This window comes from Ruditapes philippinarum, unplaced genomic scaffold, assembly GCF_026571515.1.
Source record: "Ruditapes philippinarum isolate M1 unplaced genomic scaffold, ASM2657151v2 ctg4379_1_1_1_1, whole genome shotgun sequence".
Taxonomy (NCBI): domain Eukaryota; kingdom Metazoa; phylum Mollusca; class Bivalvia; order Venerida; family Veneridae; genus Ruditapes; species Ruditapes philippinarum.
In genome coordinates this window covers 58,523-74,406 of record NW_026857005.1, presented here as the reverse complement: position 1 = coordinate 74,406, position 15,884 = coordinate 58,523, and the positions used below count along the sequence as shown (strand labels likewise).

Genomic DNA, 15,884 nt, shown 5'->3' with positions numbered 1-15,884 from the left:
AAACTTCAAAACACTTGTGCTATAAGACTACAAACGTGCAATACAAAAAGGGTTGTGTGATATTACAATATCAAAAGCTAAAATAACAATTCCAGTCTTCAGGCTTCTGTGTATGATTCTCAAAAGGTGGATTCAAGAAAATTATTAAGCAGAGAATATTTTGAAAAGCTATATTTTGCTTCTATGCACAAAACATGCATAACCAGTGTAAGAGTTTATATACATGTAGATATTATCACAATAGCATATAGTTTTATAAACCTTTTATTTTCTGAACTTTAAAGATTGCAAAGAAAATGTAAAACTTTAAACACAAAATTTTACCCTCATTCCACTGATGTATCGTATTGTTAGTTGATAGTACGGACAAGGGCAGATCTATACCCCCCCTCTCCTCCATCTTAAGTAATGACTAGTGGGGGCAAAAAAGGCAGGAAATTCTCAGAAACATTGCATTGTTTGAAGAAAATGAAAAACTTCAATATAAAATGAAAATAGGTTTCAGTCAGACAATGTGATACAAGTCAGAAAATGTGATAGAGAAATATATTCAGATAGCAATTCAAATTGTATGTTTCATAGAATTATACCTTTACATAAACCCAAGGTAAGTCCTGTTTTGATTATCCAAAATCCATACAAATGTACATCGGATTGGCTCATTACTTAAATTCTGTCACCCTCAATCTGCTTGCTGCAACTGTTCTACCAATGCAACAAAGTGCACAAACTGTTCTACCAATGCAACAAGTGCACAACTGTTCTACCAATGCAACAAGTGCACAACTGTTCTACCAATGCAACAAGTGCACAACTGTTCTACCAATGCAACAAGTGCACAACTGTTCTACCAATGCAACAAGTGCACAACTGTTCTAACCAATGCAACAAGTGCACAACTGTTCTACCAATGCAACAAGTGCACAACTGTTCTACCAATGCAACAAGTGCACAACTGTTCTACCAATGCAACAAGTGCACAACTGTTCTACCAATGCAACAAGTGCACAACTGTTCTACCAATGCAACAAGTGCACAACTGTTCTACCAATGCAACAAGTGCACAACTGTTCTACCAATGCAACAAGTGCACAACTGTTCTACCAATGCAACAAGTGCACAACTGTTCTACCAATGCAACAAGTGCACACTATGATCAGCCGTCACGTCCATTGACATCTGATCATGATATGCACTTCTGTATTATTTGCTATTTAGTCAGCAATTATTCTTAAATTTTCCCTAAAAATGATAAATGGTTTTGTCAAGATTGAAAGATTCCATAAGAAAGAATAACAATGGAAAGTAATTTAAGGCAGAAATGGAAGTGGAATTGAACACAAAAAACTTCACCCTTACCCTGTTGAATTTATGCTATGGACTATAGCCTGCTTTGAATTTTAGAGCTAGGTTTCAACATGAAAATAATAAAATTGGATAAGAATTGATCATGGTTAAATTGTATTTTTAGATTGCATGTGGCAAAGCATGTAGCAATATCATAGCTATTACAAGTATTAATTAAAAGGTTAAAAAATGGGTGATTCAGTTTTATTTGATATCAAAGCAAATGAAATATACAAAAATGAAACAAACAAAATTTTGTGTATTTAGTAAGAGTTATTTATTTGGTCTCCTTGGCAACTGTCTACATGTACATAAAATTTATCACAGACATTCTTTTCAATATCAATATTTTCTTTCAATATAATTATAATGTAGTAAAAATAATCTATTCTATGTAAAATCTACCCTTCAACAAGTCATAAATTAAATATACATTTCAAAATTTAACATATAATGTAACATAAAAATATATAACACATTTGGTCAAACTTTTGGCATAATGGTACTTCTATGCTTTTCATCAAAGAATTTTCTTTCAAATCAGTAGAAGGTTATAATGGACTCAAATGAATTAAATGAAAATAAAATATATGTATATACATTGTCGGAGGGGAAAAAATTTACCCTAAAAAAAATGTGTGAACATTTATTAAGGTTCTAAGCTAACAATTAACAGACATAATAGTCTGTTTTGGTTTGCACCAGTTTAAACATTATAAATATATCAGATATCCACTGGCACTACCCTTACACTCTTGTTCTTAGACTGTCTCACCAATATAATAGATTTTTACTCAAGTCAATTCAAGAAACTTCCTTTTTTTAACTTTTACTCCATTACTAAATTGATTCTTAAAATAAAACAAAACAAGATTGCATTTGAGAACAAGAGCTGTCAGAAGGACAGCGCGCTCGACTTTTTTAGTGCTTGCCTATAAAACAAAACTTTGACAGTTAAGGGCACACAAGACTTTAACTAGGAATTTCTAAGTACAAATCAAGAAACATTTTCACAGAGTTATCTTCTCTTGCTTACAGATAGGTCTCATGATGGCACATAAGAACTCCAACTTCCAAAGTAATATCTCAAATGGTTAAGTCAACAAGTGGACAAGAATGAAAATCTTAACTGAGTTTCTAAGTCAAAAAGGGCCATAATTCAAATAAAATCCTTAACAGAATTACCTTCTCCTGCCCATGTTTTGGGACCATGATGGTAAACAAGTATTCCAACTTTTCAAATTAATATCTCAAACAGTTCAGTCAAAAAGTGGACTGGTACTAAAAACTTAACCAAGATTCTAAGTCGATAAAAGGCCTTAATTTTTAAAACAAATCCTTGACAGAGTTACCTTCTCTTGCGTACAGATGGGGGTAATGATGTGAAATAGCATTAAAAGTTTCAAAGCAATATCTCAAAGGGTTAAGGCAATAAGTGGATTTTACCCATATTCAATGTATTTTCTAAGTCAAAAAGGGGCATAATTCTGTCAAAAACCTTGACAGAGTTATGTCCTCTTGTCTGTTGATGAAGGTCGTGATGGTAAACAAGTATGGTCAGTTTTCAAAGCAATACCTCCAATGGTTTTGAAATAAAGTGAGGTGGTACAAAAAACTTAACCAAGCTCAATACACTTTCTAAGTCAAAAAAGGGCCATAATTCTGTCAAAAACCTTGACAGAGTTATGTACTCTTGTCTGTAAATGGAGGTTATGATGGTGAACAAGTATGGTAAGTTTCAAAGCCATACTTGTAATACTTCTGAAATAAAGTGGGGTGGTACGAAAAACTTAACCAAGGTGTGACGCCAACGCTAACGCCGACGCCGACGCCGGGGCGAGTAGGATAGCTCCCCTTTTCATAGAAAAGTCGAGCTAAAAATGCTATGCCACCGCATTAATCCTTGTACCTTCAGACAATAAGATTTTTTGATTTTTTTACTATATGTTTATATTGAAAATCATAGACCCCCGGGGCAAAGGCAATTTTGACCCCATGGCTATAATTTAAACAATCTTGCTAGAAGTTCATTTCATAATGTTTCATGCAAAATATCTAACCTCTAGCATTTATCAATTACTAGAAGAAATTTTTTTTAAGTTTTTACTACAAGTCATGTTTAAGTATTTACTATATACATATAAGGAAAACCAATGACCCCAGGGCGGGGCCGATTCTGATCCCAGGGCTATAATTTGAATAACCTTGGTAGAGGTCTACCAAACAATGCCTTATGCAAAATATCTAAGCTCTAGGCCTTTTGGGTCTTTACAAGAAGGTATTTTAAGTTTTTACTATATGTACATATAGTGAAAATCAATGACCCCCGGGGCGGGGCCGATTTTGACCCCAGGGCTATAATTTGACCAATCATGGTAAGGGTCTACCAGACAATGCCTTATGCAAAATATCTAAGCTCTAGGCCTTTTGGGTCTTTACAAGAAGGTATTTTAAGGTTTTGCTATATGTACATATAGTGAAAATCAATGACCCCCGGGGCGGGGCCGATTTTGACCCCAGGGTTATAATTTGAACAATCTTGGTAGAAGTCTACCAGACAATGCCTTATGCAAAATATCTAAGCTCTAGGCCTTTTGGTTCTTTACAAGAAGATTTTTTAAATTTATTCTTATAATTCCTTTTGGTTGCCATGGCAACCAGATTTCTGCATGGAATGAAATTCTTTCAACAACTTTGGAAGCCCTTCACCCAAGGATCAATCCTGCCAAGTTTGGTTGAAATTGGACTAGTGGTTTTTCACAAGAAGATTTTTTAAGTTCACTATATAATCTATATAACACACACACACACAAACAAACACACACACAGGTGAATCGCTATATGCCACCGCATCGCAGATGCTGCGGTGGCATAAAAACAACTTCCAGCTAGTTTCATCTAAAGGTTCAATCTCTCGTACACAATACATGCCACAATCTAGAAATGTAACTGAATAACATACAACTGTAGTAGCATGTGCAGCATGGCCATGACTTGTACCTGGGACCTTCTAAATACCCTTCCAAGGGCACAGTCATTTTCTCCCAAATTGTGACATACGTGTACATCTCAAGCATTTATGCACATATGTTGGCATTCATCATTTCTCCTTAACATAATTGCTTCATTCAAAATTTACAACACTATAAACTAAAGTTCATGCAAAACATACAGTAAAATAAATTCATGCTAAATATGAAATAAAATAATAATCGGAAAATGGACCAAAACAATTGCATTTACAAGCAACTTGTTACAAATTTTGCTATGGTCATGGTGTGCTTGACAATTTACCAAATACATGCAAACGCCATGCAAAAATGAAAATTAATCTAGTAACCTACATTATTTACTGTATTTAGTTTTAATTTTTTAGACATAGAAAATGATTAAATCTTATATAATAATAAATTACTACTGGCTGTTAAAAAATATAAAATGCCAAGTTTCAATTTCTGCAAATAGCCAATCATGTTTATTTTTCCAATTTCATCAAAATATAATATATTTTTTCATAAATCAAATATGCGTATAAAAATATGCTTATATAAAAGGAGGAAATTGAAATTTCAAGCATAAAAATAAGCAATTTGTTGTACCCTTTTATAATCAAAGAGGAGCGCAAATAAAGCAATGCTCAACACTATAAACATGAAAAAAAAATTTAAAAACTTTGGGGGAAAAAAGCACTACTGCTTAGAAAAGCTTATATTTATATCATAAGCAATTTTGCTATGAAAAAATGGTAAAATATGCAACAACATTAAAAAAACGATCAAAACAAATAACTGCAATGCTGATGAAAGTTATAATGTTAGCTGGTATTACTTTAATAGTTATAATCCGGAACTTGGCAAATATGGGTTTTCCCAAGATAAATACCTCAGTACAAACAAATTTTATCGTTAAATTTATCAACATGTAGTGATTTTTTTTCGAAGCTGTAACTGTAAAAGTTTGTTTATATCCATGGATTAGCTGGGAAACCCAAAATATGTATAATTCCGAAGTAAGTCTATTAACATACAAAATATAAAATAAACATGTAAAATAAATTCATTTTTATTTACTGTTTTGAAGTTACTTGATTAAATTTCAGTTCGATGCCCTATTAACCTTGCTTTCTCTTCATTAACTTTTAACAACACTGATGTATCTTAATTTCCAGTTATACATACAGTAAATATATATATAAATCAAAATTACATGTAAATGATGTGTTACCTGATAAATCACTTTAATAATTGCTTGTATATGCTAACCAAAGAACATAAAATGTATCAAATTTCCAAAACTTTCATTGCCTTTATCATCTTTAACAAGTAGAATTTATAATTTATTAGTCTCAATAATAAAACAAAGAATTACAAATCAAAAGGTCATAAAATTAACATTTTGCAAGCTTGGTTACATATTTCAAATGGAGCCATGAGAAATTTAATTATTATTATCATTCCCATTGCAAGGTATCCATTCTTTTTTTCAAACTTTACAACTTTAAAAATGCCATCATCATTACTTACATATACTTGTAATTATTTAGTTTACAGTTATTCAGTTTTTTTATATTATCTTTAATTTGTTTAACAAATTTGTTTCAAATTGTATTATTCATAGTAAATGACAATAGCTACAGCTTCGTTATATTGATCCTTAACTATCATAATAATATTCGAAACAATAAAATATTTAATGAATCAACAATTTCAATAAAACTGACAATATTATTTTACATCACTATCACAACATTAGGTATCAAAAGTGATTTTAAGGGCAGGGGGATCAAAATGCATGTACACAATGTGAAGCACATCATATAAAGTGATCTCGTGCATTATTTGTCTCGTGCATTGCTTACTTATTTATCACAGCAAGTAGCATGGCTTTATAGTCTCCCTGACATTGGGAGTTTACAGCATCGTACAATGTCCGACTGTATAACTCGTAGTAACGCATCTTGATGTCCTCTAAGTCAACCTGTAATATAGACAAAATGATACAAACAATAAATAAATCATCAAGATAACTGTAATGCTCAGGTACACAAAATTATGCCTCATCCCCTAATATGGCTGAAAATCAGTTATGAGATAACTGCAATGGAAAAGGAAAAGTCACCTAGTAATATGACCAAAGATGAGATAACTGACATGGTATAGGAAAAGTCGCCTAGTAATATGACCAAAGATGAGATAACTGACATGGTATAGGAAAAGTCACCTAGTAATATGACCAAAGATGAGATAACTGACATGGTATAGGAAAAGTCACCCAGTAATATGACCAAAGATGAGATAACTGACATGGTATAGGAAAAGTCACCCAGTAATATGACCAAAGATGAGATAACTGACATGGTATAGGAAAAGTCGCCCAGTAATATGACCAAAGATGAGATAACTGACATGGTATAGGAAAAGTCGCCTAGTAATATGACCAAAGATGAGATAACTGAAATGGTATAGGAAAAGTCGCCCAGTAATATGACCAAAGATGAGATAACTGACATGGTATAGGAAGAGTCGCCCAGTAATATGACCAAAGATGAGATAACTGACATGGTATAGGAAAAGTCACCCAGTAATATGACCAAAGATGAGATAACTGACATGGTATAGGAAAAGTCGCCCAGTAATATGACCAAAGATGAGATAACTGAAATGGTATAGGAAAAGTCGCCCAGTAATATGACCAAAGATGAGATAACTGACATGGTATAGGAAAAGTCGCCTAGTAATATGACCAAAGATGAGATAACTGACATGGTATAGGAAAAGTCACCTAGTAATATGACCAAAGATGAGATAACTGACATGGTATAGGAAAAGTCACCCAGTAATATGACCAAAGATGAGATAACTGACATGGTATAGGAAAAGTCACCTAGTAATATGACCAAAGATGAGATAACTGACATGGTATAGGAAAAGTCGCCTAGTAATATGACCAAAGATGAGATAACTGAAATGGCAAAAGAAAATGAGACTGGTAAATCTGAAAATAGTGAACAATAAGGACAAAAAGTAATGTAATATAGCAGAAACTAGATCATTAAAGAACAAAACAAGAGCTGTCGGTAGGACAGCATGCTCGACTATTCTAAGTGCTTGATAGTAAAAGAGACTTGATAATGTTAAATTTTTTAAGTTCACAAAAGGGCTAATTTTTTTTTATAAATTCATGTTATTGGCCTTAGAGAGAGTCTAATTATACAGTATTGGCTTGACTATTCGGAAGGTAATGTCACAAGGGTGTTTTATTGAGTATAATAATACTAATTACCTATGAATACATAAATTTGACAGAAAAGGTACAAAGGCTTGTTATTAAGATGTTTTATCAAGTAAATCACTGCTTTATTAATATGAATGCATAAAATTGTCCCAAAAAAGGCACAAACCCTTCCATAGTTATTGAGATAACAGCTTACAAGCAAAACTTTACCATGAATTTCTAAGTTAAAAAAGGGGAGAAAAATCAGCCTTAATGCAAGATAGAATTATGGATCTTTGTCAGTGACCTACAATTATGACCCTAAATGCATATGTGAAGTTTTAAATAAATATCTTTAATAGTTATTGAGATATGTAAAACTTGCATGTAAACATTAACCAAGAGACTAAGTAGAAAAGGGGATATGAATCAGTCTTAATGCAAGATAGAGTTATGGAACTTGGTCAGTGACATACAATTATGACCCTCCAATTATGACTCTAAGTGCATGTGTAAAGTTTTAAGTACATATCTTTGAAGACCTTTAACCTTTAACCAAAATTTCTAAGTTTCAAAGGGGCAAATAATTCTGCAAATATTGCAGGCAGAGTTATGCAATTTTGCAAACTGATGTACATTGCTACTATAAAAAAGTATTTTAAATTTCAATTGAATATCTCAAGCAATAATTGAGATATTTGACTTTACAAAAAAAACTTTAACAATAAATTTCTAAGTTCCAAAGTGGCATAATTCTGTCAATATTGTAGGCAGAGTTATCCAACTTGTCAATCTGATGTACTTTGTTACTATAAATAAGTATTGTAAGTTTCAATTGAATATCTCAAGCAAAAATTGAGATATTTGACTTTACAAAAAACTGAACTAAAATTTCTAAGTTAAAAAGGGGCATAATTCTGTCAATATTGTAGGCAGAGTTATCCAACTTGTCAATCTGATGTACCTTGTTACTATAAATAAGTATTGTAAGTTTCAATTGAATATCCCAAGAAATAATTGAGATATTTGACTTTACAAAAAACTTTAACCAAAATTTCTAAGTTAAAAAGGGGCATAATTCTGTCAATATTGTAGGCAGAGTTATCCAACTTGTCAATCTGATGTACCTTGTTACTATAAATAAGTATTGTAAGTTTCAATTGAATATCTCAAGTAATAATTGAGATATTTGACTTTACAAAAAACTTTAACCAACGCAGACGCCGACGCAGACGCTGATGCCGACGCCGGGGCGACTAAAATAGCTCTCATATTCTTCGAATAGTCGAGCTAAAAATCAGCTTCATTGTACCAACTGAATTGAACCTGATCAGACAAGACATATGTGCAATCTTATCTGGATCGATACAAGTGGCAAAGGCTAACAATTTCTGTTCCAGCATGTAAAGGGTATGTAAGATTTTTTGAGGATAAAGAATAACCAAATAGAGATCTTACCTCTGATCTTGGGACAACCAGTCTGATAAGAAGATTGTCATTTGTTCCCATACTGGTAAAACAGCCATGTAATTTCTCAGCATAAAACTCTACAGGGTCTTCTACTGCCTTAGCTGAAATTGAAGAACATTATAGAAACAACATTCAAATATGTTTTGAATAATGATCTGCATTTATCCAAATGATTTTAAGATATGAATACTTAACAGAACAAATGCCTGTTTAAATTTTTGTAAATAACAAAGGGGCATAACTTTGCTTTCAGTATAAGGATGCCCCTTGTCTCACAACTTTGCCTTGTCAAGTGTTCCAAGTTTAATGTTGATACCTTTAATAGTTTTAAAATCATTCTACTTAATAATAAGAAAATTTGATGGTAAAGACTAATAAATTTACCAATAGTGATGTAAACATCTTCATCATCTCCTAGAGAAGACTTTGTAATATCAGCATATATGTCCTCGCCATTAACCTGTTAAAATACATGACAATTATTGCAGGTATCTTCTCTATCACAGAAAATGTTAACCAGAATAAGTTGAAATATAAAGAGGTATCTGTTTTATTTATAAAATGAAATAAATGACAAAAACCAAATTGAACTAACTGATAATCATTTGATACATTCCAAATAAAAACAAAAATAAAAGACAAAAGAAATAATATCTGTTTCAAAGAAAAAGAATTCTGACTTTTAAAAAAGTAGTTGTTTAAACACTAGATTGAAGTTCTCAGTTAGAGCCTATTACAGTTACTAGCATACCAGAAATTATTCTAATTAAAAAAAATTGGGATTTTTTTTCTTTTTAATACCATTTTCATTTATTTCAAAATAGTAACCTTACATGTAGTAACTAAATGCATTTTAAAAGTACATAGAATGTGCATAGAAATTATTAAAATTTTCTGCCTATTTTATAAGTGATTCTATAAAGCAAAATGATCTCTTTTTACAGAACATGTGCTTTGTCTTCAGTTTTATTTGTGTGTGAGGAATCTTTTGCTATTATCTTTTGTATTCACTTTAAGAGTGCTTGAAGTTTTCTAAAGGCATATAGAGATCAAATTGTCAAAAATATAAGCAAAATTATCAAATACCAAATATTTTTGTCTATTGATCCAAATATACACAGCAGAACAAATTTTTTATAACAATTGTCAGTATCTTAGCATTTAATTAACTCAAATATACATTATTTCTTGCATATCAGACAGGATTATCTACCGTTTACACCGGTGCTAGAAAACCCTGTCTTACACCCCCCATGTAAGACAAGTCGCGTGCTTTAAATGACGTCATTGCTGCGCGCCTTTTATGAATGAATTGCATTCTTAGGATGATGTCACTTAACCGTCATGAATGAAGTTGTACGTTTATACGCTACTATAAGAAAAAAGTGCGTAATGAGAATATCAGTTTTCGTAATTTCTGTTCTGAAAATAATTAACATGCAATATGCAAGAAAAAGAATCAAACACAGGCTGTCGATACAGACGGGAATATTTAGCTCTCGGGTAACTGTTTAGCGGAAACTCGGCAGAGCCTCGTTACCGCCATAAACAGTCACCCTCGAGCTAGATATTCCGGTCTGTACCGGCAGCCGATGTAAGATTCTTATAGTATAACATGAGTATGACATAATTATGCCAGCTGAACCATAATGCTAGGTTATTGTGCAAATTTGCTCCTCCTTATTCCAAATGTACACAACCAGTACCAATCAGTCCAACCTTTAGGTATTTGTTCCAATTGACCCAAGCCTGAAGTCTTTGTGTAAATTAATCAAAATTCTAGTTTTAGCTCTAAAATATTCTGTTCTGTTCTAAGTGACACCAAACTGGTTATGCACTGTTTATTTGAATATAACCCCTCTAGATAATAATTAAGACAAAATTGATCAAATATAGCATAAATAAACAAACTAAATCAACAATGAAAACAATGATGTTTTTGAAAACAATAATATTTTTTGTCATTGACAGTCACTATAATATTTTTATATAACTGTTAATCTAAGAAGCAGCTCCTATTGTTTATTTAGTGCAATACTCATTGCTGAATTCTCTACATATACATTGTCGTGACCTAATGAAATTTTGTGCACTTAGCATTAATGATAACAAGAACTGTCACTGGACAGAGCCTTCAACTATTCTCAGTACTTGATTGTAAAACAAGACCCATGTCAGTAGTTTTTAAATTCACAAAAATTATAAATCAAATTAAAGTATATGCAAAGTTATTATTTTCATATCTTGCAAATTATACCATGAAGACATAATTGAGTGAAGTTTCCACAAATAATTTCAGATTTTGTGGCCGACAGAATTTAACTAAGTGTTTACTTCAGTCATTAAATTAATTGTTTAAGTATTGGGTCTTGGAAGATCATTTATATTGTAACACTGAAACCAAGTATAAAGTTCTTCAGTAGCTTTTAAGATAGTGCTTTACACCCAAAACTTATCTAGAAATTCTTTAAGTTTATGAAAGGGAATTATCAAATTTAAATACATGAACTCTAATGGATTTTTTGTCAGTGACCTTAAATTCAAACCTTATAGACATGTGTGGAGTAAATTCCTCCAGTGATTGTATGAAAACCATTTGCATGCAAAATCTTGACCACAAATGCAAATTCTTTAAAACAGGAGTTTTCTAAGTTCACAAGGGGCTATGATTCAAAATCTAAAATTTAAAATACATACTAAAGTTATGGGTCTTAGATTGTGACACACAATAATGTTCTCAAAAACATTGTACAAAGTTCAAGACAGTAAGTTCAGTAGATAATAAGATATGAAGCCTTTTCTTAGTGTTTTGCCAAACGTCGGTACTAACTTGAGTAGAATAGCTCCCCTAATTCTTTGAACAGTTGAGCTAAAAATGCTGCTATATAAAATGCATACTACAAAATTTCACTGCAATCATAAAATTGTACTAGCCTGATCCATATTGTGAACAAGTGAAATATCAACTCTAGCCTGTCCTTTACTGTGCACTGCTAATGCTTGAAGTATTATATACTTACTCAATGCAAAACTTCATACTTTTATATGAAACAATCATAATGTATTTACTCAAAACAATACTTCATATAATAAATGATTATAAAAAAGATGATTGATGAAACATTTAAGCTCACTGATGAATCAATTAAGCTCACTGATGAATCAATTAAGCCCACTGATGAAACAATTACGCCCACTGATGAAACAATTTAACCCTTATCTGCTGAAATTCTTAAAATGGACTTGTCCAGCTTCCATTATTGGAACTGTCCATTTTTGGATGTGAAGATGAAAATTCATGATTCCTTGGGCGAGAGGTTGACACATTCACCACTAGACCCCTCACATTGCCCATTAATCAGGTTGGTAGTTAAAAGATCAAACTCTATTGGTTGTATTCAATAACACAATTCTTTTTATAAAATATTAACATATTCAGCACATATGAATATAATATACTCTGCTCACATAACATAGTTGATCCTAAACAAAAGTAAGTTACTGGAATATACTCAATATATATATACAAATTTACCTTTTTAAATTCATCAAAAGTTGCTTTCACTTGGAAATGATTTAGTTTGGAAACAACATTTACAAAAGTTTCACTGAGGACACCATCCTGCAAGTAGATAACAAAAATAAATCACTGTGAATCAACAAAAAATGGCACATAATTAAATACACCATTTTCAGGAAAAATTATTTCTAAATTGAAGATGTAGAAGGATGGTATTAACTACAATTGTCTCCCTTTGTAGATAATATAGTTAAAATCCATCATATTCATCTAGGATTCTTGTTTTCAAAATCTCAAATTATGACTAGGGAAATGCCAAATAATGTTTATAATTGGCTTAAAAATCCCAATTTATGTCTAAAAAATGCCAAATAATGTTCATTATAGGCTTAAACAAGAGCTGTCCGTAAGACAGCGCGCTCGACTTTTTTATTGCTTGCCAATAAAAAAAGTTTTTGCAGTAAAAGGCAATACAAGAATCTCTGTATTTTTAAAGTGAACAATGGCCATGAGCATTAAGATATTTAGTGAAGAATTATTTTATTATGACATAATTTATGGTAAAGTGAACAAGTGGATAGGAATGAATTTTTTTAGATTTTTTAAGTTTTTTAGTGCTTGCCTATAATACAAAACATTGACAGTTAAGGGCCATAATTCAAATAAAATCTTTGACAGAATTACCTTCTCCTGGACATGTTTGGGAATCATGATTGTAAACAAGTATTCCAACTTTCAAATTAATATCTCAAACAGTTCAGTCAAAAAGTGGACTGGTACTAAAAACTTAACCAAGATTCTAAGTCGATAAAAGGCCTTAATTTTTAAAAACAAATCCTTGACAGAGTTACCTTCTCTTGCGTACAGATGGGGGTAATGATGTGAAATAGCATTAAAAGTTTCAAAGCAATATCTCAAAGGGTTAAGGCAATAAGTGGATTTTACCCATATTCAATGTATTTTCTAAGTCAAAAAGGGGCATAATTCTGTCAAAAAACCTTGACAGAGTTATGTCCTCTTGTCTGTTGATGAAGGTCGTGATGGTAAACAAGTATGGTCAGTTTCAAAGCAATACCTCCAATGGTTTTGAAATAAAGTGAGGTGGTACAAAAAACTTAACCAAGCTCAATACACTTTCTAAGTCAAAAAAGGGCCATAATTCTGTCAAAAACCTTGACAGAGTTATGTACTCTTGTCTGTAGATGGAGGTTATGATGGTGAACAAGTATGGTAAGTTTCAAAGCCATACTTGTAATACTTCTGAAATAAAGTGGGGTGGTACGAAAAACTTAACCAAGGTGTGACGCCAACGCCGACGCCGACGCCGGGGCGAGTAGGATAGCTCCCCTTTTCATAGAAAAGTCGAGCTAAAAATGTTTAATCTCTTTGCTTTCATTGCTACACCATCAATGTTTGTGGGATAAAAAATCTTCATATTTAATTTTTATAAAATTATTCACCTTTTGAAGATCTTTAGCATCTTTCTGTGCTTGTTGCATATTGACAGCAGTACCAGCAGCTCTCTCACCACGTGCCAGATTTAACAATAAATTCTTCAAATCAGCGCCAGCATCACGTGTCACGTCTTTATCAAAATCTCCACCTCCAGCTTAAATGACAGAATTAAAATTAAACTCTGATGTTACGATGATTTTTACTTAAATGCTTGATGCCATTTATTCCTTAGTTTCTATGAATTTATTTTAGTTTGTGTTGAAAGTTATAAGCTTATTGAAACACTCTAGAACACAACCAGTACTTAGCAATGAGTGTAAAGTTTTTTGCTCAAGGAAACAACGTCTTGCCCCTGACGAAGTTTGAACCCACCCTGTCAGCAATCCTTAGATTACTAGTCCGACATGTAAACCGCTCAGCTACGCCCTCATTTATTCTTTCATCAATTTTCTTGACAGACTCAATTTAAAATTAATTAACACTTAGCCAGCTGGAAACAACAAATTAAACTTTGACATAAGACCAGTGCAGACCAAGATCAATGGTCAATACTGTTTGCTATTCAGTTAGAAGTTATTTTGAAATTTTCCCTTAAAACAATAAATGGTTTTGTCTGGATTGAAAGATGGACAAGTTCATTTAATATATTTATCTTTATGTATTAAAGAGTTAAGAAACATCATTTAATATGATTTAAAATTAATTTAACTGCATACTGCATATTAAAACTGATTAAATATGCTTATTCAATATCATATACAGCTAAACAGCTACAATTAATCAATGAAATACAATGTAATTTGAGCCGCTTCATGACAAAACCAACATAATGGGTTTGCGACCAGCATGGATCTAGACCAGCCTGCGCATCCGCGCAGTCTGATCAGGATCCATGCTGTTCGCTTACAAACCCTATAACAAGTAAAGACACTGATAGTAAACAGTATGGATCCTGATCAGACTGCGCGGATGCTGGTCGCAAACCCATTATGTTGGTTTTGTCATGATGCGGCTCATTTAAACTTATCAAGGGCATCAAAAGGAGTTAACTAAATGCAAAATAAGTAGCATAAAGTGCTATACAAATATAAACAATGACATTTTATTTACCTTTTCTGTAATGTTCTTTAATAGATTTCAATTCCTGAAACAAAATTTAAAATGGTTTACACAATAATCAATTTTCAACTGCTTGAATCAAATGCTTTATATACATATTGTCAATAATGCTAAAAGAAAATACATGTACATGTATTAAACATTTTTATGTTAACAGCCTCAACAGTGCATATAGGCTAGTTGTACGTGACGGACACATACGGCCAAATCTTTTGGCTAGCAATACGGGTCCATACGATAATAGTTTTCTTGCCATGAGCTCTATATCCAGGGGATATAACTAAATGAAGACTAAGTTTAGTGCAAGTATAATGTGACCTGATAGGATACCATGAATACACATCTAAAGCATGATATCTGCTATATAGTTTGGAATAGAGTCAAGTGCCGCAAGGAGATACAGCCACTTATAATGTTACTAAAAATAGATCAAGGATACCCAAAAATCCAACAAACATACAGGGTAAAAAACTGCAGATAATACCATACCTGAGCAGATCTTGTACACAGTATAGCTATTAGAGTGGGCTCTGAAGTGCCCAGTCCCTCTACAGCCTCTCTCACCACATGGGCATCATACTCTGCTGGGGTCATCATGAGTGCCAGCACTATCTCCTCCCAGTCACCAGTCATCTCTGACGTCAGATCTATCGTCAAGTTCTAAAAATAGAATTACCATGATGGAAATTCTGTACAAAATTGAAGATAAAGAAGTGTACTCTTTTTTAATACCATATTTATTATCAACATGCCCTTAAAA

General features: G+C 32.4%; 1 protein-coding gene across 5 annotated transcripts in view; it reads right to left on the bottom strand.

Moving 5' to 3' along the window:
* The window catches only part of LOC132748437 (uncharacterized), an 86,660-nt gene that overhangs the window by 18,096 nt on the left and 52,680 nt on the right, over positions 1-15,884 (bottom strand). For all 5 annotated transcript variants that reach the window (XM_060738046.1, XM_060738048.1, XM_060738049.1 and 2 more), the window contains 7 exons: positions 15,614-15,784; positions 15,116-15,149; positions 14,011-14,159; positions 12,566-12,652; positions 9,415-9,490; positions 9,019-9,131; positions 6,206-6,324 (listed from right to left, as the gene is read on the bottom strand). In XM_060738046.1, the coding sequence (XP_060594029.1) occupies positions 6,206-6,324; positions 9,019-9,131; positions 9,415-9,490; positions 12,566-12,652; positions 14,011-14,159; positions 15,116-15,149; positions 15,614-15,784 (749 nt within the window). The remainder of the gene's footprint in view (positions 1-6,205; positions 6,325-9,018; positions 9,132-9,414; positions 9,491-12,565; positions 12,653-14,010; positions 14,160-15,115; positions 15,150-15,613; positions 15,785-15,884) is intronic.